This window comes from Corvus kubaryi, unplaced genomic scaffold (assembly GCF_017639235.1).
Source record: "Corvus kubaryi isolate FWS band 111438036 unplaced genomic scaffold, C.kubaryi_AGA036_p1.0 split1-131, whole genome shotgun sequence".
NCBI lineage: Eukaryota > Metazoa > Chordata > Aves > Passeriformes > Corvidae > Corvus > Corvus kubaryi.
Window position 1 is genome coordinate 2,756,343 of NW_024582073.1, and position 25,967 is coordinate 2,782,309.

Below are 25,967 nucleotides of genomic sequence, written 5' to 3' on the forward strand. Positions count from 1 at the left end.
ATATGATTTACCATGATCAAATAAGTCAAAATCAAGGTACAAAGTGTTGCATGCATGATCCACCCAATAATTAAAAACTTAATTTGAATACAAAAAGTGGTACAACAGCACTGCCAAACGAGTCTGGGAGCAAAACCTTAAGTCAAATACTTGGATAAGATATATTTGCCCATGACTGGACAATGCGTAAGGGCCCTCCTGCTACTGCATACTCATGCACAATTAATTAGGCATTAAAGGTATATTCAAGATCACAGCTATATAATATGGTGTAGATGACTGAATGAAAAAAAAATGGCAAAAGAGAAGGAAAACAAACTAATATTATGCATATGGACTGAATTTGTTAGCTTGGTATTCATGTTAATAACCCAACTGAACAGACGCTTATTAAAAAATCAAGAGACGTGTACTTGTCACCTATACCAATAAAATCCAGGATTCTGCTGGAAGTTATTTCTGCTTTTTGGTTTTTGTTGGTTTTTTTCCCCAGTTATCCTTTTCTTTTTCAAACTGCTGTTCTGTATTTACTATTTCAGCTTCACTGTCTATTTTCAGGATGCGTTTTGCCCTGTGTTATATACACTGCCTTTTTTGGAAGACAGCATATTCAGAACATAGATGTTCAATTTATACAGAAAATAATCCTCTGAGTAAGAGTGGTTTGAATGTGTCTTTAACCTGCTCCTCCTAAAATTTTTTTCTCTGTTTTAAAGAAACTTGTTGGAGGGATTTCAATTGTTTGTTCTTCACTAAATGAAGCTTTCCAATGTTTTAGCAGAGTTAGGAAATTTTCAAATTAAACAAACAGGAAAAGAAGCAAGAAAAAATACAAATTAAAGTCTTTGTACTGTTTTTATTTTTGCAGTTACTCAAGTCTTGCAAAATATTTGTAGACCTGAATTTGATCTAGTGGGTTTTAAAGGACAGGAACAAGACAGTAGAACACAGGTCTATGTGACCAATACATGAAGTGGCACATACGTTCGCATCACAGACTTGTGGTTCTGTGTTTTCCAGAGCTAATTAGTGATAACGTGAGTGAATAATTACTGGGATTTTAAATGACTAATGGCATAATTTTAATTCAATTTTGATCTTAAATCAATTCTAAAAATCTATTATTAAATTGTGCAGCTGATCCAATGCTTGCATTATCTCCATTTACTGTAGCACGCTTCTAGCTAAATGCACATCCAGTTCTTTACAGGGCCATGCGAAACAGCTATAGGTATTACTATGTTGTACTGCTTTTAACAGCAGCAGGGAAATTACATTCCAAATAAGCCACTTCCCCCCCCTCCTTTTGGTAATTTCCTCATTTCCAGCATTAAGAATATCTTAAATGACAGTACTGGACAAGAGCAGATAGTATTTATTAAGCCATTATACCACTGATTTAAGTGTTCTCTGTCTACAAACAAATAAAACATCAATAATAGAACTACTCTTAAAGTTGTTTTTTTCAATGACTCTAGTATTTAGCCACACAGAAAATTGTGGAAAAATTCCTACTTTTATATATCTAACAGGGCTTACTCTGGTTAATATGAACTATGGAATAAATTTTTTTTCTTTGAAATGTTTTTTAGAACACTGACTATAAAAAAAAAAAAAATCATAAATTCTTCTTTCATTCCATTGACCCGTATTAGAAGTGTGAGAAACTGGTAAATGCAGACAGCTTCCTTCTTTTAAATGGTAGTGCTATTTTTATTTCATCTAGAGCATTTTGCTATGCTAAGTGGCCCCAAAGATTATTTCATGCTTTTGTTTACTGCTCAAAAGCTAGGCTTGCAGACTGTCAGTAAAGAACTCTTTTTAATTTGCACTCTACCTGAAGTTAAAGTGCCACAACCTTTAATAGCTTTGGTTTAAATATTAATGATAGACTTTTATGGGGAACAGTGAAAAACACCTCCTTTTTCAGTACAAACACATACAGAAGAACTACAGTCTATTTCAAATAAATACGAAAGTTTGATTCTGTGATTACTGAATACCAGGAGTAGGTGATGCACATAAAATCTGCTCCTCAATACACTTATGTGCATAATATTAGCTTGACACAAGATGCCTTTAAAACCTCTAAAGAGCAGATCAATCACAGCCATGTTATGCATGAGCAAACTCTCCTAAGATGGGCTATAATTTTGGAATGGCTTTTTAAGTGACAGACAGAAGTATGTGTGTCTAAAGGCTACTGTGAAACAAAAATAATTCCTTGTTCTAAAGCTTGTGTAAAGCCTACTCCTTTTGTGAACTTGCTTCTCAACAATGTGTACATAAAAAAAGCTTGAATGCTGACCAGAAAACAGGGTAGAAGTTGAATTATGTCCTCCTCATACTCCAAGAATAAGGACAAACCAGTCTGAAAACAATAATTGCCTTACAAACATTTTTGGTGACTTTTTGGAGAAACACTGCTTGCCACTTACATAGCATAACCATTAACTTAACAATGTCTGCTTCTAAATATGAGTATTTATAATGTAACAGCCATGTAAGCTATTCTTGAGCAAGATCTAATTTGAACTAATATAAATCAAATTTCTCACCCAATAGTTTAGAACAGAATCCCAATGGTGTGGATTGCACTTGTCCTTTGGACATAACAGAAGAGCAGAAAGCTTTAATAGTACTAACACATGTTGTATGGCATTTCTGATAACACAAATTTTTTAGAATCTGCAAAATAGCTTTAGATTTCCAGGATATTTTACAATGACTATTCAGAAGATGAAAGTATATATATACACACATTCAAATTCTTTTATAATTACAATCATTACAATAAACAGAAGCACAACACCAACCACTGAACATTAGATAAAGAAAGTATTATTCTGAAAAATGCAAAACAGGAAAGGAGGTCCTTAATTTATTGAAAGATTCTCACTGTCTGTTCTAAAGCTAGAAAAATTTTTATTTCTGCTATTGAAGCATTATTGTGCCAAAAGAACAATGAATGCACACATGTTCCTCCTTCAAGCTGATTTTCATGGTTGCTTTGAAGAGGTCTAGTGTTATAAAAGTCACAAACAATACCAACCCCTCCTCTGCTCCAATCTAACCAACCAACTACAAAAACAATTGAACCAGTCAACTCTTGCCTTTACCAGAGCACCTACTTTCACATTCTGTTCATATGTACAACCTTGCCAAGTACCAGCTTAATCTATTTTAATTTTAGTATAGGAACAGGTTTTGTCTATCTGAGCACACCAGCTGAAGTCAAAAGTGATTCCTTAGCCACCAGGTTTCAGACTCTGTTTAATCTTAATGCAATTTTGCTGCTAGGCAGTGGGGGAAAAAAAGAGAAACTACCAAGAACAGGACTCTTTTAAGTCTCAAACTGAATAGAACAAATAGGACTAGTTGCAGCATCATTAATCTTGAGAATATTTATAATGCTTAAAAAAATATGTTAGGAAAATAATGAAAGGTATGTGTGTTTATCCCTGACTACAACATATATCTTCAAGATTTGTGTGGCAACATCTATAAATAAAACAATTTTGAAAGTCTTACGAATTATTCAAAGAACAGAAAACCAAAGAACACATAAACTGCCACTTAACATCCAGGAACACAGAAATATTTGATATTTAATAGGTGAGGTATATAGTATCACCCTACTTGCCTTTGAAGGCTCAGAAGAACAGACTGCAGGTACCATCAAACCTTTTAGTTTACCTTTTAATTTAGTCCTTATGTCTTCTTCTACTGAATCTTCCTTCAGAACAGTCAGTTAACATGAAAGGTTAGCCAAAGAAAGGAATTAATGCTGGCACCAGAGCTAGACAAAAAAAAAATGTCAGAATAATTTTTGTTTCCATGAAAACATACAAAAAGCATTTTATATTTAATAAATTATCAAGTAGCAAATAATTACTGCCTTGTAGAAAAAAAAAAACCAAAGACAAAAACCCAACCAGAAGTTCCTTATGTTCAATAAAAAAAAAACCACCATAAAAAATGAGTAATGACAATAAAAAGGTATCTTTCTGAACCAGAGATTACAGATGAATTAGTCCATGAAGGACTATCTGAAGTATGCTGCTTCATTTACATTAACACACTCAAATGCATGTTCCTTCTTTTGACAGTTCACAGGCATAAGAAGTTAACCTGTTACACTGAAATGACAGCATCAGAGCTCACTAGCAAAACTATAAGGAAAGGCAAGAGCTCACCAACATAAAACCACACCAGCTCTAGAAGACTCTGCAGGACAGAAAATATTTTGAGACTTTCCTAGTAGTTCACAAGACAATTCCCAACCGCTGAAACTTTACTTCAGGAAAAGGAACATCTGCACCCTTGTACTACAGACTATGTTTCCACAGGGAATAGGTAAGATTCACAAAATAATCCATCCAAAAGAGTCAAAGATGTTGTTGCACAATATGGAACACATGGTCCTTTCCTCTCCTCTGCCTTCCCCAGTCTGAAAGTTGTAGGATTTTAGAAAAAAACAATTGTTTAATAGTTACAAGAAGAACATCTGCATGGCTCTACTGAAAGAGCAGAATCTATACAGAGAAAAATCTCTGAACGCTCCATGTGTACTATTTTCTTGTTGTCAGTGTGGATTTTGAAGTGATATCATAGTGTCACTTAAGCAAAAGTGTGCTGTCAGAAGCTCTGAAAAGCTGTACCTCTGGTCTAAGTCCAAATTTTATTCAAGTCAATGTTAAATTCTAATTAAGAACTCAGCTAAATCAGCTTTACTGAAGAGAAGGATAAAATTTACCTTGACTGCTCCTGAGGGAAATTAAAAGCAAAAGATAAAAATAAATTAAAAGGTAAAATTAAAAGAATTCAGTGGGTGGTCAAACACTGGAACAGGTTAGAAAATCTCTAACCATGGAGACATTCAAAATTCTTTTAGACAAAGCCCTGAGCAACCTGACCACCTTTGAGCAAGCAGCTGGACTAGACAATTTTCAAAGTTACCTTCCAGTCAAAATTATTTTAATAGATAAGGCCCCTACCATATACATCTCCACAACCAGTAAAGTCCAGGAAGACAGAAAAAATTAGATTCCTGCCTGGCATTTAAGCTGGCTTTATGAAACTGGCTCTTGCTCTATTAGTAACAGAAGAACATGAACCAGTTTTTCCCATGTGTCATTCCGGTTTTCTGCCTTAAAGTATATTTTACTGTACTGCATTATCATTCTGTCTTCAGATACCTCAAGAATTCATGTATTTGAGGCCTCCCTGACTTCTGAAAAAAGAGCTGTTCTGCAGAAAACAGTTCTTCCAAATGAAAGTAAATGGCTTCTAGGAGCTCATTTACACTTAGCAAAAGGAAGACAAGGAGTGGGGGACAAGGGGTGTTTATCAGTTGGAAGTGGTATCAATTAAAATTGGATTTCTGTTATTACAAGAAGCAATTAAAATCTGGCATCCTCTTTAATTTTTATTTTATTGAATTTTATAATGATAAACTACTTGCTGCATGACTACTTGTCTGAAATCTGGTTTTACTTCCTGAGAATATGTTCCATCCTTACTCAGACAAAATAACAGCATTGGCAATGGAATGGTACCACGCGAACGTCTACAGCATGTGTGCATCCAGAATTGACCATTTAAGAACACAGAGGTTCTGATTCCTTCATCTCAGCAATCCTTCTGTCCTGACCATCTTTCTAACCTCTTCTTCCCACAATAAAAAAAGAGTACCAAATATTGTGCAAGGTTTCCGTTTTCTAATATCAAGTTAGGAACACAGATTACAAAGAATGCCAGACTCAATCACCCTTGCAATCTCAAAAATTAGCACAGATGGCTTACACAGACTAATAATTTTCCCAACAGTAGTTTAGATATGATGTCCAGTTGTTAATGTGCTGATCTGTTAACAGAATTAAGATTGTTTTATACTAGTTCTACACCTTACACTGCCAATCAACAGCTTTTTTGACTAAATCATGACAGAAATGTAATTTAAAGGCTTGAGAAACCCTTTACCACTTGTAGTTGCACTTGTAGTTTCTGAATAGACTCACAGCTTTGATAACCACAGGAAAGCTATTTCATTAAAAATACTCATAAGTAATGCACTACTCATTTCTATCCAGCATGACATTAAAAATAATTGGCTATTACAGTAAAACATTAAGATGTATTTTCACCACTACTATGGCTGTGATTAGTGGCAACAGATGCAGCAAAATATTACTGTGGTAAAAGGCCAATCTGGATACCTTACGTTAGTTACTGATAACAACCTGTATGAATTTTTTATCCAACTGCAAGACTAACATAATAATATATCACACAGTAAAGTGACTTTTGTATGTATTGAAACTGGTACCATCAGTATGGCTACTTTTAGAAAAGTCATGCATTACAAAGACAATCTTGACAAACTATACTTCAACCATGCTTCCAGATACACAGAAGGCTAAAGGACAATGAATTTACTGTGACTTACTGAGCTTGAAAGAATGAGTTGTTCTTTAAAACTGTTTCAAGAAACAATTCCATGTATTTTAATTAGATTCATATCAGAAACCACAGAAGAATTAACCTTGGTAAGTGACATTTTATCCTGCTTAGCAGTAGAGGACCAGCACAAATTAAGAATCTCAGGATTCTTAGCATAAATTTTTCAGAGTACCTTTATTTTGCATTGACAAATGAAAAAATGATACCAGCAGTCAAATATAGCTTTCATTTAGCTTCATAAACATACAGATTACTACATAGCTGTATCACCAAGAAAAGTGAGTAACGATCAGTGGTTATAAAACTACGAAAGGTAAGTAGGGGAAAAAACTAGGATGAATAAACTCTAAAGTTGAACAAATATTTGTATTTAATATGATATTACAATGTGTTCTATCTAAAAGATCTGTTAAAATACAAATTGCTTCCTAAGGACATAACTTGTGTTATACTTTAGGAATTTTAACAACCCTTTAAATATAAGACAATAAAAAAATCCAGTTAATATAGTGGTAAATAATACCATTGTCCATTTCACAAAGCATCAACTTATGCAGGAAAACCATCTAATATCTGGTAATAAAATACCGTATCTTCCTCTTCACACAAAAACTTTTCCAACTTCTAATACTTTTTTTCAAGAGGAGGAAAGAAAATTATGAGCTTTGGAAACCATGTTAATTCGGCATTTTAGATCAAGCTTGTCCTTTTCCTTGTTCTCATTTACAGCAAACTTCCAACAATTGTATAGTTGCAATCTTAAATATATTGTACAATAAAAATTCTAGAATTCTATGCAAAATAATAAAAAAGGCAGCTAACTCATAGACAGATATACATAAATGCTCTCTTAGCCATTGCTGCTTTTTGTTTAAAAGCTGATGAAAATCTAGTCAGAATTCTTTGCTATTAGGTCAGTTAAACAGCAGCAGAACCACCTCTACAAGAAGCTCAAACCCATGTAATTGCTTTCTCCAGTTCTACTTCTCTCACCACCAGCTCTATACAGATCAAGCTCTGAGTAAAAATCAGAACTCTCACAAGACTTTCTACACAGACACCAATAGGATGTTTAATTGCCACCTCAGTCCCAGTAAACCAGGCACAGATTTTAGCGTAACAGGTCAGTAAGGGCCCAATCCTAACAAAATTATTTGGCAAAAGATGGAGACCTCCGGAAATAAAACAGAAATAAAGTACATGTCAAGATGGAAGACTAGCACCAGTTTCATAAACCTAAACCAGAACTGAAATAGCAAACAGTGTTACTGTGGGATTCAGCTTTCTACAAGGTCTTTGAGCCTGGAAGAGCTTTCTGATGCTCTTCCATGCGGACGCAAAACCTGAAATCAGTTGATAGCAGTAGGGAATAAAGGAACTAACTGCAAGAACCACAGTAAGAGGGAACACCAGCTTTATAGAACAGACCACACAGAAATATAAAAATATGGTTTAGAAGTTTCAAAGAGTACCATTATGCAGTTAAAGTAGCTTAGGTAATCGTAAACACAATGCAAAAGCCAAAAGTTTTAAGAACTGGTGATGCTACTTGAACAAGATACTGGCAAGAGTAAGTAGTGCTGTCTAAGCAAAGGAAACAGATGTCTTTTGGTCTTTTGAAAAACCCCAGGAATTTAAGAACAAATTAAGTGTCATCTAAAATGACTGCAAAACAAAGCATACAATAGGAGGTATTTGAGGCAAAGAATAGTTTATGAATACAGAGTAATCTCACTTTCAAAGTCTGGTGGCATATCAGACTAGTATAGAACTGAACCACTAACTTCTATGAAATAAGAAAAACTAAGAATCTACAATTTTGAACTTAATAATAAAACTATTAAGCGTGGTGGGCTATTCTATGCCTCCTTTTAAAACCAGAAATTTCCGTGGTAAGACTGTCAACAAAGTTTCAGAGTATCACATGCAAGTAATCCTTGTAAAAAATTAGCATTCAGGTTTGGAATTGTTACTAAATGCTAGACATTGGAAAGAAAGTGATGAGTTAAATTTTATTCAGATGTAAAGACAGGAATTGCTGACAATTCACAAAGTGTTACAGTGAATTATCATGGTTGAATAAATCTCACAGAAGGTTAGATAAGCACATTTACTGCTTCAAATTCACAGAAACACATATAAGTGTTAGAAAAATGAAACAGGAAAATTTTCAAGTGTTATTTGAAGACAAAAATCCTAAACCACAGTGTAAAATAGGTAAAGATCTATAGCATACTTATTAAGCTTCTAACACTTCTAAAGTTAGAGCTTTAAATTACAACTATAGTGGTCAGTGATAGCTTAATTAAAGCAGGATCTTGGTAATCCTGCATTTATTCTTCTTTTAATGCATAGAATCTAACTGGTTTTACTTACTGTCACAGACAAAGCTCCTAAGAGGTCAGAGTACTGACACATATGATCAAGGAGAGACAGCTGAATTAGAGGCACAAATAACTTACCTGAAGTCATATAATGCATCAAAGCCAAAAAGAATGTATGTCGACCAATACAATAGACTAGTACCTAGAATTTAAAACTATCTTTACCATTATTTCCATTACTTAGCTGTGTGTGCTAACATTCCCAAAGTAGTAGCGCTTCAGACACACAGGATATGAGTTCACACTTTGAAAACACAGACAAGCCAGCACAAATTCAAGAATATTTCAAAATTATTAAATGTAGGGTATACTTCCAAAACAGGTTTAAGACAGGCAATGTGTATAAAATTGGATAAGGTAAAAACTAATTTGTCACAAACAGTGCTTTTCCTATGCAATATTTCTTCTTTCTGTCACTCCATAGAAAAGTGTAATAAATTTAATGCTGCAAGGCGGAAATGAAAAATTCCAAATTTTCATAAACAGTGTTTTATCGAGATTATTTATTGTATCATTAATTCTGTTTCTGAATAACAAAGTTCACAGATGAAATCCTGTCATATTATGACATCAATATTCTGCTTCATTCCTGATAAAACACAGATCAGTAATCGAATTCGAACCATAATTTTTTGCTACTCCAATTAAGATATGAGAGAAAGAGAGCTTAAAACAAGTCTTTCTTTAAGACATAAGACAGTTTCCTATAACTAGTGATGGCCAAAGCTGAAAATAGCTCAATGGGCCATGAGTCATAAAAAAAAAAAAAGCTTCCTGATCACTACGTGCACTGCAAGTTTTTAGATTCCATCTCAAGAAATTGCTTTAAAAGTGGTAAATAACAAGGAGTGGTTGGAACTAGTCAAGGTCATTTTTACTTTCCTAGTAGGCAAAAAGAGTTTATTCTTCTGAGATCTGATGAACATTTGCTGATTTGTGAGCAGGAAGAAGCAAATAAGGTAATCCTTTAAAGGCAGCAGTAGCAGGATATAAATGTAGTTTTGGCAAGAGTCAATGGTAACTACTTAGTAAAGCTGATAAATAGTTTAAATTGAAGGAGCACAGAGATACAGGAAAAAGCATTTGTAGTGGAAGATTTACAGACATGATGGAAAATGGTACAAAGCACATGAAAGTACTTGGCATCTTGGCATCTCCTTTTCTAACTAAAATGATTGGGAGAGGAAGGTAAGAGGTTACAAACTGCAAAGGCTTGTGTGAAAAATGGTTTGTGCAGCCTAAAAGAAGGAAGCAAAACAAATTTGTTTTTCACTGTGGGAGGAAGCACATCCCTACAAAAAGAAACAATATCTACATTTATCTTTGGGCAGTGGGTACTGTGGGGTATGGAACACTTTCTAACAAATTCACTACAGCTAGGAACCTCATAGAGAGAAGTTTGAACAACACAACTGTCCATTTCAATGCTCAAATCAGAGATGGTGGCACCTTCTAAAGATCTGAAATTCCCAAACAGACTCTGCTTGCAACTAGATTTAAGACTCTGACAGACTGTCATACTGACCTATGGAACTGCAATTATTTGCAGTGGGTAGGCTCACTGTAGCAAGTGACTGTCTACACATCGTTTCTCCTCAAAATAAAATTAAAATAATTAACTCACCACTTGTCCATTCTGAGGATTTTTATGTGCATACGGTGGTCCACGGATGTGATTCCACATCTGACCAGATGTCATAGCAAATACAACACACTAGAAAAAATAGAAAAACAATATATTCGCTAATTTACTGTGAGGGACTGAACAGAAAACCATTTTGATGGTTATTCTTGCTTTAGATATATAATTTTTTTCACTAAACAGACACAGTATCTACGCCTATTTGAATTTTAGGATAGTATCTTCAGATGCATTGCTTTCATAAAATTCTTAATTACTTCTGCCATTCTGAAAATGAGTCAGCTCAAGACAGATTTTCCAAATCTCACTTGAAATAATCCTAAATTTATGCACCACATTTACATATCTACATGACAACAGGCACTTGCAGCAGTAGAAGGCATTCATTGCAAATGGTCTGGAAACGAGTATTCAAGATTTATACAACCTTCCACAAAAATATTTCTGCCTCTAAATCCTATATATTTATCTTACCTTTTTGCTTTCAGGTGTCTGAAATTATATATAAAGTAATAGAAAAAAACCCAGTTATTAAAGAAAAATCTGTCCTATTTTATGAAATTCTCATCCTATATGACTGTGATTCATTTTAGCTATGACAAATAGCAATGGTTGAATTGTTGAAAAAGTTGGAAATTCCCTACAGAAAAAGCGTGAAGTTAGGTTAGGGATGCATGACAACTGTAAAAACAGACCTTAATTATTGTAGAAGATCATACGGTAGAGAATACATGACAAACACCAGTCATACCAGGACTCATTAAGACTATTTTAAAGAGGAAAATGTAGTATCTTTTGATTACCAAGTGAGAGAAATAGGAAACCTGTATCATCTAAATATGTCTTCTGTTTTATCTACAGATAATCCTTACAAAAACTACAATTTAAGTACAATTACATACATGCTCATTTTTACTGTACATCAATATTCCCAATAGCATAGTAAAGCCATACAGGCATAGGCAGATGGATCATGAATGTAAAAATTCATACCACAGTGACTGACTAAACCAGGGTTTACTAAAACCCTTTGGAGCATTTTCTTTAAAGAATATTTAGTAACATGTTTGTGAAGTAAATATAAACTAGTGTAGATGTGTATCCCTGTAAATGCAGCATTGCCACCTCTAGAAATACGAACATATTTTGCAAGGACTTACAACTGAATCTTGTCAAGCTTTATTAAAACCTGTCTTGGCTTTCCTGGTTTTGGGTTTTGTTTTCATTTGGGGTTTGGGTGGGTTTTTTGTTTGGTTGGGTTTTTTTGTTGTTGTTGTTTAGTAGTCGTTGAGGGGGTTTTACTTATTTAGCTGAAACAGCAATTTTTCCAAAGACCAGGTGACTATATCTAGTTTACATTGTATTTGCTTATCTTTGCATGGCATATTAATTTTTTTCCCCCTATTCTGTTTAGGATGAAATAGATATAACCAACATATTGATATAGTACAGTCGTGAGATGACAGCAGAGACAACCAAAGTGTAAACATAGGCTGCAATGTATCAGTATGGAATGACAAGAAAGGATGCACAGGATTACACTGGAGATCCCAAGCCTATCAATATTACAATAGTGAATAAAGAAACACACACATGGGAGCTTGCTGAAAACAGAAGTACATGCAGAACAATTGAATTGTGGTGATGTTATTGAGACTTCTCTTGCAGAGAAAAGAAAAGAAAAGAAATTTTGTAAGAAAAGATACCTTTTCATACATGGTTTAATTGTAACTCTTTCTTGTAGTTTTAGTATTTTAATTACACTAAAACCAGGTTCTTAGTTTTAATATAAAATGTGTTTCATTTTGCTTTTAACAGGATTTGGAATGTAACAGCATAATAATTAATATGGCAGATGAACACACACAGTGATTGCTAGCAAATGAATTGTGTTTTAATTAATGATGTGCAACAAAATGAAGAGTATACAGTGACATTACTGGGAAAAGAATAACATAGTTATTTCTATACCTTGCAGATTGTTTTAGCAGAGAAATTTTTACTGCACTTTTGGTGATGAATCACATAATAGATAGCTTATGTGAAAGCACAAAAGTGTAGAAAATTGAAAATATGGGTAACAAAAGTAAGGTGCAGGATATTTAGAAAGGCAAAAAATTACCTGAGAAGTAAAACATTGAAAGATAACAGATGCATAGAGTACACAAACTGCGCCTCTCTGAAAGTGTGTTTTCTATGAGAAGCAATTTTTCTCATTTTTAAATTACTGTTTGTAATGTATATTCCCTAGGGCCAAACTGCTTCCATACTGAAAGATCAAAAAGGCTATACTCCATTTTATATATAGTCATATATTTTATAAAGGATAAATCTCCCAAATTACAGATGATCTTTAATGCTTGCTTTAAATACCACACTGTGAGACAGTATAATATCTAACAAAAAAATATCTAGAAGATACAATAGTGGGGAGAAGAAAATGTCATGTATAAACATAACTGAAAAGCATGGACTCAACAATATGGTTATTTAACCTGGAGGCATCTTTCATAGTCTTTCAGTTCAGACTGTTAATGACCAAAAAAACTAATTTGGTCTACCACACACTGGATCTGCCATGATTTCCTTCCATCATGTTCCTTTCTGGTGTTTTTCAAAATTACTTTTTCAGCAGCCAAAATACATTTTCCAGCTTCTCCCTTGTACTCTTACAATCTTCACCTATTCTAAGTATCCTAAGAACAGAACATTTTCATCATATTCCTCAAGCAAGAATTTAATATGCTACAGATAGTGCTTGACATTCGAACTTATTTTGCTGTGCCTATATTCTCCAATTACAATCACCTGTGTGAAAAAACAACCATTGGAAAATACAGCCTTCTACTGTCTGTAAAATACACACCATTATTTGTAGAACAGATGCATGCTTTTATAATTCATCACACTGATACACAATGCTTACCATTCCATAAGGCAAAGCTTCCATAGGATCCCATGCTTTGGGATCCAAAGGTGTCCAACACACAGAGTTCACTAACCATTACTGTGAGTTGATTTTTCCCAGTTAGGAACTTTGCCAAGTTAATTCCTACAAATAATCAATTTGTTAATGAGTTTGTATTAACTCTCATATGCAGAGAAATGGCCCCTTTCTGTAGTTTTCTTGGATCTTGCCAAAGGATGAAAACTGCAGTAAAGGAGAAGGTTCAAGCTGAGGCACTTATCTCTGAGCACAATGCCACTTTTCCATAGTAGAGTCTGTATTTCAACAGTTCTACAGAGAGGAATACTACAGAAACACCTTTCATCCATCTGCTCCTTTCTTTCTCCTTGTCAGACTCCAAGAACAGCACTAACTGCTGCATGCCACCTGATTTATCAACAGAGTTCAGGGTTTTTTTCAGGGATTAAGCTATTTTAAGAGCTTCCAGATTTAGGTAGCTCATTCTGCAGCTAAGTGATAAAAGCAAGCTGATTATTTGGCTCTGTAGCCAAATACTGGTGTACTGGCTGGTGTAGCATAGAGACGAAATGAACAATGATTTGCTACAACATAGTATGGTTCCAAAACCAAATGCCCACAAGATTTTTTCAGTGGCAATTAAGTCCACCCCTATTACCAGTCCTAGGAGAATACACTCTATGTGTAGATGGATCTGCTGCAGGACCTTGTTAACAAATTACAAGTGATGCTTTCTTGATGGCTTCCATCCTTCGTTTCACTAAGGGGAAGACTGCTTTAAGCTCATCTGTGGTGCATCTGTGTGCAAATCACAAGGTTCCTCAGAACAGATGTAAGATAACTGAAATGCTAGCAAGACACAATTAACAGAATTTCTCAACCGTTCTTGGTCTTGAAAACTTTGTCAAATTATTTATTTGGGTTTAATACATCCCTTTCTCAAAGGCCTAAGTTTTGTTTAACACTGTCTGCTAGTTCATTAAACAAAATTGCCAGAGACTTAAAAAAGCCATTTGGAATGATTTTGAAGAAAAGCTTCCTATACAAAACCAATAATTAGATTTCTTTGCAAGTTAGACCCAAGAACATGGAAAACACTTTGTAGTGTAAGAAAAATAATGAAATTTTAGTTTAATTTATGACTATTGTTAAATTCAAGCATAGGTTCAATAAAAAGTGGACACATGACAGCTAGTTCTACACTTAATTTCTATATTGTTCTGTATATGTAAATTCTAACCATTTCAGAATTATTGTTTTAAAGAAATGTAATCCTTTCTTATCCAGTTTAGCCTTGCTTTTGTACTCAAGGAAGGTTCTCGTGCTATGAGATCTGTACTCCATTTGTAAATCCGTCACTTATTAGACTCTCCAATAAGAGATATACAGTTAAAGGACAGAGTACAACACAGAAGCAAAGAGAATGTATTTCTGTATCTTTAAATGTGCATCTCTAAAACCTCTGCCTATAGGAAGAAAAGGAAATTAAAAATCAGAATTTATTGATGTTCTTTTGAGATGCCTACCTAGTCACACAGAGGAACCTGAGTTTTTCTATGTGTATCTTTGAAAAAAGCACATTAATTTTTTTATCCTCATTTCCAGAAAGGGCTGAAAAAGTCACTAGTAGGCATAATACTCTCCAAGCTCCTTTGGACCAATAACTGATGATGAATGTGTTATGTGGTGTAAATACTGGGGACTGTATCAATACAGTACACACTTCTCATACCCATTAACTGTTATGAGAACAGTAAACACAGGCTTTGTCTCCTCATTCAAGTGACCTGTCATATTTTGCCCAATAGAGTTAACTCCTAGGCAGCTGCTGTCTAATCTCAGCACAGATTTTGTCTTCCCTGATTCCACAGGTATGTAGGCAAATCTGAAATATACCCATAAAGTAAAACTGAAAATTACATGCAGAAAACAACAGTGGCAAAGAAAATGCTATCAAAAGACATTCTAGCCAACAGAACAGAAACTCTCAGCACACGTACTGTTGTCCAAAATGAAGCAATTCCTTATCTAAACTGTTAGAAGCTTGCTTAGTTTATACCATCTGACCTTTTCTTCTCTCTGCTTAAGAAATGAAAAGTCCTGAAGAGAGTCTGAATTGCTTCCTGTTATCAGCATAAAAGGACAGGACTCTGCAACTATCTAACGGCTGAAGTCCTTCCTCATTTTTGTGTTGGCATGTCAGAGGGAAAAATATCCATAGATGAATAGCAGAATTTGAATTAAAGTCCAAGATAATCTAGGGGATAAATTTTGCATGTGATTTCAAAAGACATCTTTTGGGATATTATGTACTGTGACTCAGCCATCCTGGTTTGCCATTCTAAAAATCTTCTGGGTAATGTTGCAAGTGAAAATGCCTAAGGCATACAAGATATTAGCAGAGCCTGCAGTGCTTCAATGAGGGGATGAAACCACAAATGTTGCTGTTGCGCAATCTAACGCTGAGGACAAAACCAATTCAATGGTCTTGTGTGAGCTGGCATTGGAATCAACGTGTGACATGAAACCTGTGGTCTTGCTTCTGCACGTCTATCAAAAGTATTAGATGAATCATTAAAAATTGCATTCCTAAATATTCTTCTAAAACACTACTGGAAATATTGTCTATGAGACAACATTTTTATATCAATGGAGTTATCAAATTAACATTTCTGGGATCCTCTGTTAAAACAGCACAGGCTCTTTATGCTGAGAATTTTCTTCTCATTTTTAGCAATAGGTCATTCAATCAGGCAGAGTGGCACCATCTGTTTTTCATTTAAATAAAAAGTATCCACTTTTTTTTTTTTAACATTTGGGAACATAAAAACTGTTCAAAGCAAACTGAGCAGCTCTAAAAAAAAAAGAAAAAGATAATGAGAGTTCTCTGTTTGCAACGACACAGTTTTCAGTCACTGAATCCTACAATCACTATGTAAAAGTTTCAGTTGAAATTAAAGGTGTTATTTTCAGTATGCTTAATGAATATTAGATACCTAGAATACACCATCTCCCAAAAAGCATTTAAACCCCAAACCTATGGCTTTTAGAAAAGTGCTTTTGTGCTTTCTCAGTTCTATAGCCTCTGAAAAAACAACTGCCAATAAGGAACAAAATAATTGTCAATACTTCTGTTGAAAACATGGGCTTTCTGTAGTTTTTATACATCTTGCCAGAACTTCTCTGTTTAATATGGTCTTGAAAGTTCAAAAAGGAAAAAATACTCATGAAAAATATAATGATTTAGAATTAAATAGTTATTACTTATTTATACCCTTCATCAAAAGCATTTTCCTATGCATTACTTTCTCTCCTTAACTAGACACCAACCTACCAATTTTTCCTTTTAATGAGCTTTTCTCAAAAAAGAAGCTCTAAGTTTTACTGGTAGAAAAAAAGCACTATGTAAGAGAATCATAACTACACAATATTGAATAGAATGATTATAAGTGACTGTCCATTTTCTTCTATGAATCATAACAAATTCTGGTCATTAACTGAGGTCATCTGGATATCCAGATATAGGCTGCCAAAGGCCCACCAGCTCACAGTATCACAAAAAGAAGGTATCTTCTCATATTGTTCAATCAGAGCAGAATAGCAAACCAGTAATATGATATGGCTTTGAAAAGGAAAAACCAGTTTTAGTTCTAAGTCTAGCAGAACTAAAATACACAGAACAATAGAATAGCACAGGTTGAAAGAGATCTCAAAAGACCACCTGGTGCAAGCTTTCTTGGGGAAGGGAGACTAGATGAGAAATAAAATGTGATCCTGATGTACAAAGAAAACTCACATTCCATCTATAATCCTAGCCATGTTCTTTCAAGAAAGGTTACATCATATTGATACAAGTTGAAAAAAAGCCTTTAAAATGATCAAAGCAATAAATAATTATTTAAATGGCAAGAGAATAAGAACTTTGTTTATATTGTAAAAAACACGTGGATTAATTTCTAAGCAGTTCTGTTCTCAATTAATATAACTACTAGTGCAGTAAAATATTGGCTAGGACTCAATAGTTACAGACACTATTCTAGTGTTGATAACCATATTTCTGATGCCATGTCCCTATGAAAATTAAGCCTTAGATGCTTCTCCTCAGAATTTTTTCTCTTCTGACAGTCACAACGATGCCAGAGTAATGAGTGCTTGTTGATACACTATAACCAGCATCTACCATCCTTGAAGACTATCCCGTTTAAAACTGAGACAGCTAAGTTGCACATCCCACATTTTTCATCAGTCTACTCAGTTATTTGAAAACTACCATGTAAATAAACACACTGCAATTGACTATTAAGCAAATTAAAGCTTAATACATTATTTATGGTTTTGGGGATTTAGCTGACTAATATTTCAAACAGACTTGGCTAGACTTAGTCTTTCCTCAGAGCTAACACTAAGATCATCCTATTCTCATTTAGGTTAACAGTAGATTGTTAAGGTCAGTACTACTGAAACCAGTTTTGGAAAGAATTCCCCCTTTGCCTTTGTTTCTCAGATCTTTTATCATTGTCTTACAAACATATAAAGCCTTTGTTTTTTTCTCAACCTGTCATTACCCTAAAGTGATACAGTCTGACATCAATATCTACACTAAACCACCCAATCAACATTTTGGATTTTATCAAACGAGGGCAAGTTGAACCACAGCTGTAAACATCAGTAACAATTATTGGAAAGATTTTCATATTAAAGCTCAAATAAAAAACTGCAGCTATCAGAGAATTTGCTAATTTTCAGTGAGTCACTCATCATAACTGATACTCACTGCTTATGAGAATTAGACCCAAAATCTGGATTATGCATCTTTTTCTGACAGTATCATCCTGAACAATTTACTAATGCAATGGTTTTTAATTTACTGTGCAAGTTTTGAAAACATATATGCTAAGATAAGAAATTAATAAAAAGCATATTAGTAAGGAAAATCTGCATACCAGAGCTGCCATGGCCCAACCAGTTTTGTTATAGATGAACTCTAGATTATTTCTTCGCAGATATAACAAGCCACCAACAAGAGATACCAGAAGAGCCAGTGCAATAGTACCAGAATAGTTAGGAGGCCTGAACACTCTAATCTGAAAGGAAAAATGCAAATGTAGATTTTAATAAATGCTTACATACAGATCATCTTCCATATAAACATAATGGAGCATAAACATCTTCCATATAAACATAATGGTTTCAGAGTCAGTCAGTTTCAGTCAGAAAAAATAGTACTTTAATAGGCACATACTTTGAAAAACGTTCATTTTTAATTTTGAACTTTGCAACCTGAAACATTATTTCTGCAACAGATTTTCAGGTTGTGTCTGAATTAAAAGCAGCTACCTTTGGATCTAAGTGTTTTGTATCCAGTTTTGCAAAGCACATTTAATTTATTAACAACTATTTATTATTGCTTGTTTTTATCCAGAATAAGACTACATAAAATTTAACAAAGCGAGAACAGACTATAATCTGCAGATTGCAGAAGTTTTTACAAGTACCAAGAATGTTACTTTTTAATGTGTTGTAGAACCTTCACTTGACAAAAAAAAGTCATTTAGGAAAGATGGAATTTACCATCAGCCTGTCTCAAACCACAAAGATACATTTGCCATCAGCTTTTAAAACTATCGAAAGACTTACATGAACATCTGTTCTGTCAGCTATCCATTTAGCTAGCTGTTCAGCTGCAAATCCGATTCTCTGCAGGTCAAACGTGTCAGCTCTCTTGGGTTTACCTTTTGGAGGAAAATGCATGAAAGTCGGAGCAGAGTTCATATTCAGCTACAAAACCAGGAAAAACAGAGGGAAAAAATCAGTAACTCTATTCTCAAAATACACCACCACAATACCATCAATAACACAAATCTAATTAGCATAAAAATATTACTTGCCTCCATACATTACATTTTTTAAAACATCCTCATATATAGTCCTCCAAAAAGAGTGCTCAAAATATTCCTTCCAGTAGATTCTTCAGGATGTTTAAGTATTCAGAGTGTTCCACCCACAAGCTTTTCTATATAAGGATATCTTATGCTTTAAAGTTCTCACACACTGCACGACCTTTCCTGTAACTGGTAAAACAGAGACCCTGCATCCAACCAACCTATTAAAGTATATTAGGTTATAATTCTAAGGGAGCAAAGTAGCTTGACATAGTTTGCACTGGCTACAGGAGACTAACCACTAGTGACTAGCCTTTTTTTGAATCTTTTTTATCTTTAGCTGGATAACTAGCTTAAAATACATAACTTGCCCTAGAAATTACTGTTAATTCATGCATTGATGTCACTGGAACTATTCACAGTATATAAAAAAATCCTCAAAAGTGACAAACAAATAGATCTACATATACATTGAAATTCTGACTTCGACTTTGCAATGTGGTATAGGAAAATTTAATTTCACTATATGAGATTCCTCCAAATTCAGGCCATCTCAGAAATTATGCAATAAAACACTTTAAAAAATGAAAATTAATGTAATACTTAAAGGTGATGCAGTATGGAGCTCTTTAAATAAAAAAGTAAGCTTGTTTGTTTCATTCCTTAAAAATGAATTTCATATAACATCAGCAAAACTTTATACTGAATTTATCAATAGAAATTACCAACTATTAAAATGTTTTCCATCTAAGCAAAAAAAATAGCCCTCTTCTTTACTGAAATGATTTGGAAATAATTTTTTTTCCAAAAAAGGCTGACACATGTTGTGAAATAGTTAAATAAAATATTTTATAAGATACAGAAACATTTGGACATTGTATAGAGTTTGGAGAAAGCTGATCTGGAACGGTTTTATCATTTCTCCATAAACATGGCAAAAGCTGAAAAAATCAAAACCACTACTTTTGGGATAGTGTACTTTTGGGGTGTTTTTGCTATGGCATCAGTACTACATGACTTTGCACACATAAATGTGAAGTCAGAACTGCATTTCCCCCAAATCCACCTTAAAACAATATAACTTATACTAAAACTAGTATAACTTATTCTTAACACTCTGTCTCTTCAAAAAACCTCTTACATGTTTATGCTTAATTTTGTCTAAAGGTAAACATGACTTTAAATGCATGCCATTTGAAATAAACTGAATTTTTGCCCCGTTACACAAGGAATAAGCTGAACTGGACTCTTCTAATGTGTTGATTGGCTTAAGGCAAGATCAAACAAAATATTTTGGATTATTATAACTATGCAGGTTACAATAACACAAATTTTTATAAAGTCTTTAATTTTTATAGCAAAAAAATCTTTAATTTTTAAAGCAAAATCTTAAGTCACTAATAACCATTCTTTACACAATGCATTCTAATATTTCAATTGGAAGTAAAAATATTTATTAAACACATTAATTTAACTTTTTAAAATAAGTATTTTAAAAATACATATTAATCTTTTCCCTTGAACATTTTAAGTCACACACTTCACCAAAAGGTATTTAAAATACGCAGATAACTTTGAAGTTTTTCACTTTTCTTAATCTGCATTTTTAGCTTCAATCAATGGATAAATATCAAAGATAAGCATGTCAGTATTTAGTATTCATTTTCAAGGGATGCCTTTTTCCTAGACTTCTCAATTTCAGAGGAGACCTTAAACTATTCTGCAAATTTCACTCTTCCTAGCCCATATATAAAATGCAAAACTGTCTCTTCTCTTTCCCCTGAAGAACTTTCAGACTAAATATTATTGAAGCTGAAGAATATTTATTGTATTACATAAAAGCAATTAAAAGGCTCTTTTACTAAAGAGCTTTTTTTCCTTAAAGAGAAAATAAAGGAAATCTTTAAATGAAAATGTTATTTACAATGTGTTTAATTCTAAAAAATGGCCTAAACAATTGCTTAGAAAAAAAGGCTGCATATACAGATATAATGCAATCTATAAACAAACATTATAAACTACACTTGGAAAATACTGCAAGTGGTTACTAGTAGAGTTTGTCTTCACTGATGTCACAGAAACTGGTGTGGTTTTAACCAGGAGGAAATTGTATACAAAACAGAGGTACACAGAGGTACACACCTCCATACAGAAAATAATTTCTCTTGTGTCATCTGAAAAACTGACATGCAGTTCTGAAAATTAACAATGCTTTACAGTATTCAACATTTACCTGCTGAAAAACATCTGCTCCTTCATCATAATCCACTATTGTGAAAAACAGTTTGTTTGAAAAAGCAGATGAATAGCGCCATGAATTAGCCAGCACTTGATATTCCTCATTAGCTTGCCTGTTAAGGAGAAGAAACAAATGTACATCCATATGCCATTCACTTGCAAAAATATTCTACAATCAGCTGCAATGGTTAGATAAATCGCATTTTGCAGTACCATTCTCAACATCCATACTATCAATTTAAAAGTTTCAGCTTATTTTTGCAACTTTTGTTTCTAACCTGTCATCTCCAAAATTAGAAATGTGTAAAGTTAAACTATACAAGAGAAATCCCAAAATGATATTAAGAAAAAGTAATGTTTTCCATACTTAAAAGTCTCAATAAATGGGACTGGTCTTAGTGGCAAGTGTCAAATAAATCTGCTAACAGATCCATGCAAGGATATGTTTATGTGGCCCTTGAGTGTGCTATCAGGATATACTTGCTAGAAACAGCTACACATAAGGAATTCTGAAACCAGGGGACAAATAACACAGAACTGTGAAAGCAGTATGCTCCTAAAATAGCAGAGCTAAAAGAGAGCTGAAGAAACTGCTAAGCACTCGGGAAATGATCCTAACTGAATAAACAGTAGGCTTGTAAGCAGCATAATAAACTGCAGATTACTTCTCTAAAAGTTGTTTTAAATGGGGTAATTTTGTAAAACACATAAGTAAGCTTTCCTATCATCACTAGAAGGTGATATGCTGCTAAATAGCCTCCTAAACAAAAAAACAAAACAACAAACAAAAACCAACCAACCAAAAAACCCAACAAAAAACCCAACAAAGAGAACACAAACCAAAACAAACAACTTTGCCCTGACTGCACCAAGAGGAAGGCAAAGACAAAAGGAATTCCAGGTGAGTAATACCAGCAGAGACACCCTCTAAAGCCATAAAAACACAGGTTCTTCCACAGGACAAATCTATACCAACAAAAATTCAGGGGGAAAAAAAAACAAAATGAAAGAATGCTCGCAGTACTTTCTGATTTAGACAGACTCCTTTGCTAATTTCCATATTACTGTTTAATTATATCCACTGTAGAGTCCAAACGACGGTTTTACCACTTGACAACTCATCTTTGCATATGGTAAGATACAGAAGTAGTATAAATAAACGTGTTCGGCAGCTTTTCTCTAAACAGTGTTTCTAGAAAAACAGTTCTATGTGTTTCATGGTGCAGAACACTATTTAGAAGTTGTAAATGCAAAAATTTGTTTGTTGCAAGAGAAACTCTGCACTAAACATATGTAAGAGAAAGAAGGGGAAAAGCATTACAAGATCACAGATACCATAAGACTTTCCCCTTTTCTTCATAACTGAGATCAACCTTAGACATGAAACATATTACATACAAACTCCAGCACAGCTGTGTAGTATAAAGAAATCCACTGTACATGAAAAAATATATCATACAACCCCAAGACTTAAAATGAAAATTTATCATCTCTTTCTCCCGCAAAGAATTAAATAATAACATGAAGCACAACAAAATTCAACTCTCGCCCTCATTACCTGACTCGGTAAGATTTGCTACCTAACACCCTTACTCAATGTGCAGTTCGCAATCAAAAAAAAAAAAAAAAAAAAAAGGCAATTTAGGCATTAGATTGGTTATTTCTAGAAACAGATATTATCACTAAGCAGACTAACATATTCGTTGCCATCCTGAAGAGGGCAGTCAGACAACATCAAAGGAATGCTGTAAATTCTTAAGCAGTATCTGTAGTGCACTGTTCTGTTAAACCTGCTATATTAAAGCTGAACCATTTTTATTACAAGACAAAACAAGACGAAACTCAGTTCATCTTGATGCCATCATTATTCTTTATCTACCTTTCACTTGTGATGAAACAGTAGTTCTGGGAAATTCAGATACTCCACTTTTTGAGAGGACTCTTGTTCCCATTTATCTCCATGCATTTTGCATCTTCGAACTATTTTGAATTAATGGGTACTATTTCAAGTATTATTTTGCAAAAGGCTGCATTTTTTGTAACAGACTTAAAGCACAATTTCATCCACACACTGAAAATAGCAAACCATTCTATGATGCACCCTCATAGAAGCCCTTGAAGGGTGTGGAGAAGAGTAAAACAAGGAGCAGCAGGAATACAAAGTTAAACGATTACCTCACACAGAACTGAAGATCATCCTACACTCCACTATATCATTTCCAATTGATAAATTTCTGATAGAATAACATTAGTAACTTTTTGTAGCACTGATTCATTCCTTTTTAGACACATTAACAGTAAAAAGCATAAGCACTTGACTGAAAAAATTCAGTCTTCAATTAACAACAGACAATATCAACTGTCAACTTTTTATCTACGTATCTCTATAGTTAGTTCATACCCATTCTATCACTTTGTTTCTAGGAAGTAATGTTAATTATACCAAATTACTAGAATAATCATGTGAAAATCTGTAAAGGCATAAAAGCAAAGAACTACACTTGGTCTCAACAGAATAATATAATGTTAGCACTGCTCATTTGCTTGACAAGGTTTTTTGATAGATGGAGAAGATTTGAATGTTATTGCTGCTATAGCCACCTCTTTAGAATTTCATCATAATAGCAACACAGGAGCTAGCAACAACAATGGTAATATTGACCAGCTGCCAGAAAATAGTGGCCAGATCAAAAGGGAATGCTACGATTAGATTTACTCAGAAAATTCAATATACTGGAAAGTGAGCTGCTAAGCAAATGCTCTACAGCAATTCTTCCATGATGCAAGAGGAGCTCATGAAATATTAAAAGTTTTATTTAAAAAGATTAATTATGTGGGTGTCTATGGCAGCTAATCAGATTTGTATAACTTGAGCTATATTTAATGAGATTAATTTTATTATATTGGTCTGACATTATACTAAGGAAAACACAAACTGAGTATTAGGAAAAGAATAAAAGAGTGTGGAATTATTTGAGAAAGAAAGCAGTAAAGCATTATTTTCTGGCACACTATGTACAACACTCACAAATGTACAGTTGGCACAAAATGTACTCCCAGGTTATTACACATTCTTATCCATCTGTTTAAAGTAAACTGTGATCAGTGCTGCAATTTACTTCCAAAACAACTTTCTGATTTTATTTGGAATGGTGTTCCCCAAAACTAAAGGAACAAAGGGCTAAATGGATATCTTGACACCTTCTCAGTGTCAAGAAGACAATAGATTCAGAATGTTTATTTGATTTTGTTTAGGGTGACTCATAATGTCTTGATGAAAAGCACTGAAATCTACAAACGTGCCCAGAAAATTCACTAAACACAACAGAGAGTATAAACACTCATTGAAAACCACACAGGTTTTGCAATCTAGGTATCTATAAAAGGGGAAAGCAAGCTAAAATCCATGCTACTCTATTTAGAGCATCCCGACAAATTTTCAGTATTCTGCAGATGAAAAGAAGCTATGAGGTCCTCTTTTGTAGCAGTTGCAAAGTAAAAAAATAAAAAATCATGATCATAGAAAGAATAAAGAGTGTCTTAGATCCAAGCATAAAATTACTGCCTTGTTAAGCAGGACTCATCAATACTTCTATCAAGGTCCTGAAGTGCACAGGAAAATAATTGCAGAACTTTCAACAGCTCCTTCCAAATTTTCTATTCCTTCATTGAACAGAAGTTCAAATGACAATTCCCTTTCACTACATTTAAGAGACCTGTTAATGATTGTCTCACTACCTGCTCTTGATCAGCCAGCAAAAAACTGAAAGTCAGAGGATCCTGTTTCTTCTTTCTGATGATGCTCCTTGACTGTCACAATTCTTTTTGCTGTTGACCTACTCTTGGATTGGCTACTTGAAAATATATCTCTTTTCTGAGATTTTTTTTTAAGCAAGGAAACGAACAAAATTCCTCTTTTTTCAGGATTGAAAAAACCTCCTCTTGGAGGCCTCATTGATAGGGTAGATCTTAATAAAAGTATTTGGAATCTCTTCTCACTTATTTTGCCATTTCCTTCCATGCACAGTCAACAGAAGAAGTTACATTCACAGCCCTTTACAAAACAACATACTACAACATTAAGCTCAAAACTTAAAAATACACAAACTGTATGTTGAATTAAAAATTACCATTTAGATAATCATGCAAGAAGGAACAGATTCAAAAAGAGTTAACATTGAGCTCATTCTGCAGCATGTTTTCTGCAGTAACTATGAGCTTGTTCCAAAAGATGCTATTAATAATTTTTAACAGAGTTCAGTCTTGTCACTAAAATTAAACCAAAGTACTCTTTAGAAAACATGTGTCATACCTGAAGAATTGACCTATCTCCCTGATGTCTTACATATATTTTTTTTCTATATATGTACATGTATATTTATATACACACATGTATTTATACACACAACTTCAGCTAATCAGTGTTCATTTCA

The 25,967-nt window shown here is 33.9% G+C and overlaps 1 protein-coding gene across 3 annotated transcripts in view; it reads right to left on the bottom strand.

The window, feature by feature from the left end:
• The window catches only part of TUSC3 (tumor suppressor candidate 3), a 198,372-nt gene that overhangs the window by 45,370 nt on the left and 127,035 nt on the right, over positions 1-25,967 (bottom strand). For all 3 annotated transcript variants that reach the window (XM_042053380.1, XM_042053379.1, XM_042053382.1), the window contains exons 3-6: positions 21,530-21,647; positions 19,052-19,192; positions 18,358-18,498; positions 10,471-10,560 (exon numbers count right to left, since the gene is read on the bottom strand). In XM_042053380.1, coding sequence (XP_041909314.1) covers positions 10,471-10,560; positions 18,358-18,498; positions 19,052-19,192; positions 21,530-21,647 — 490 coding nt within the window. The remainder of the gene's footprint in view (positions 1-10,470; positions 10,561-18,357; positions 18,499-19,051; positions 19,193-21,529; positions 21,648-25,967) is intronic.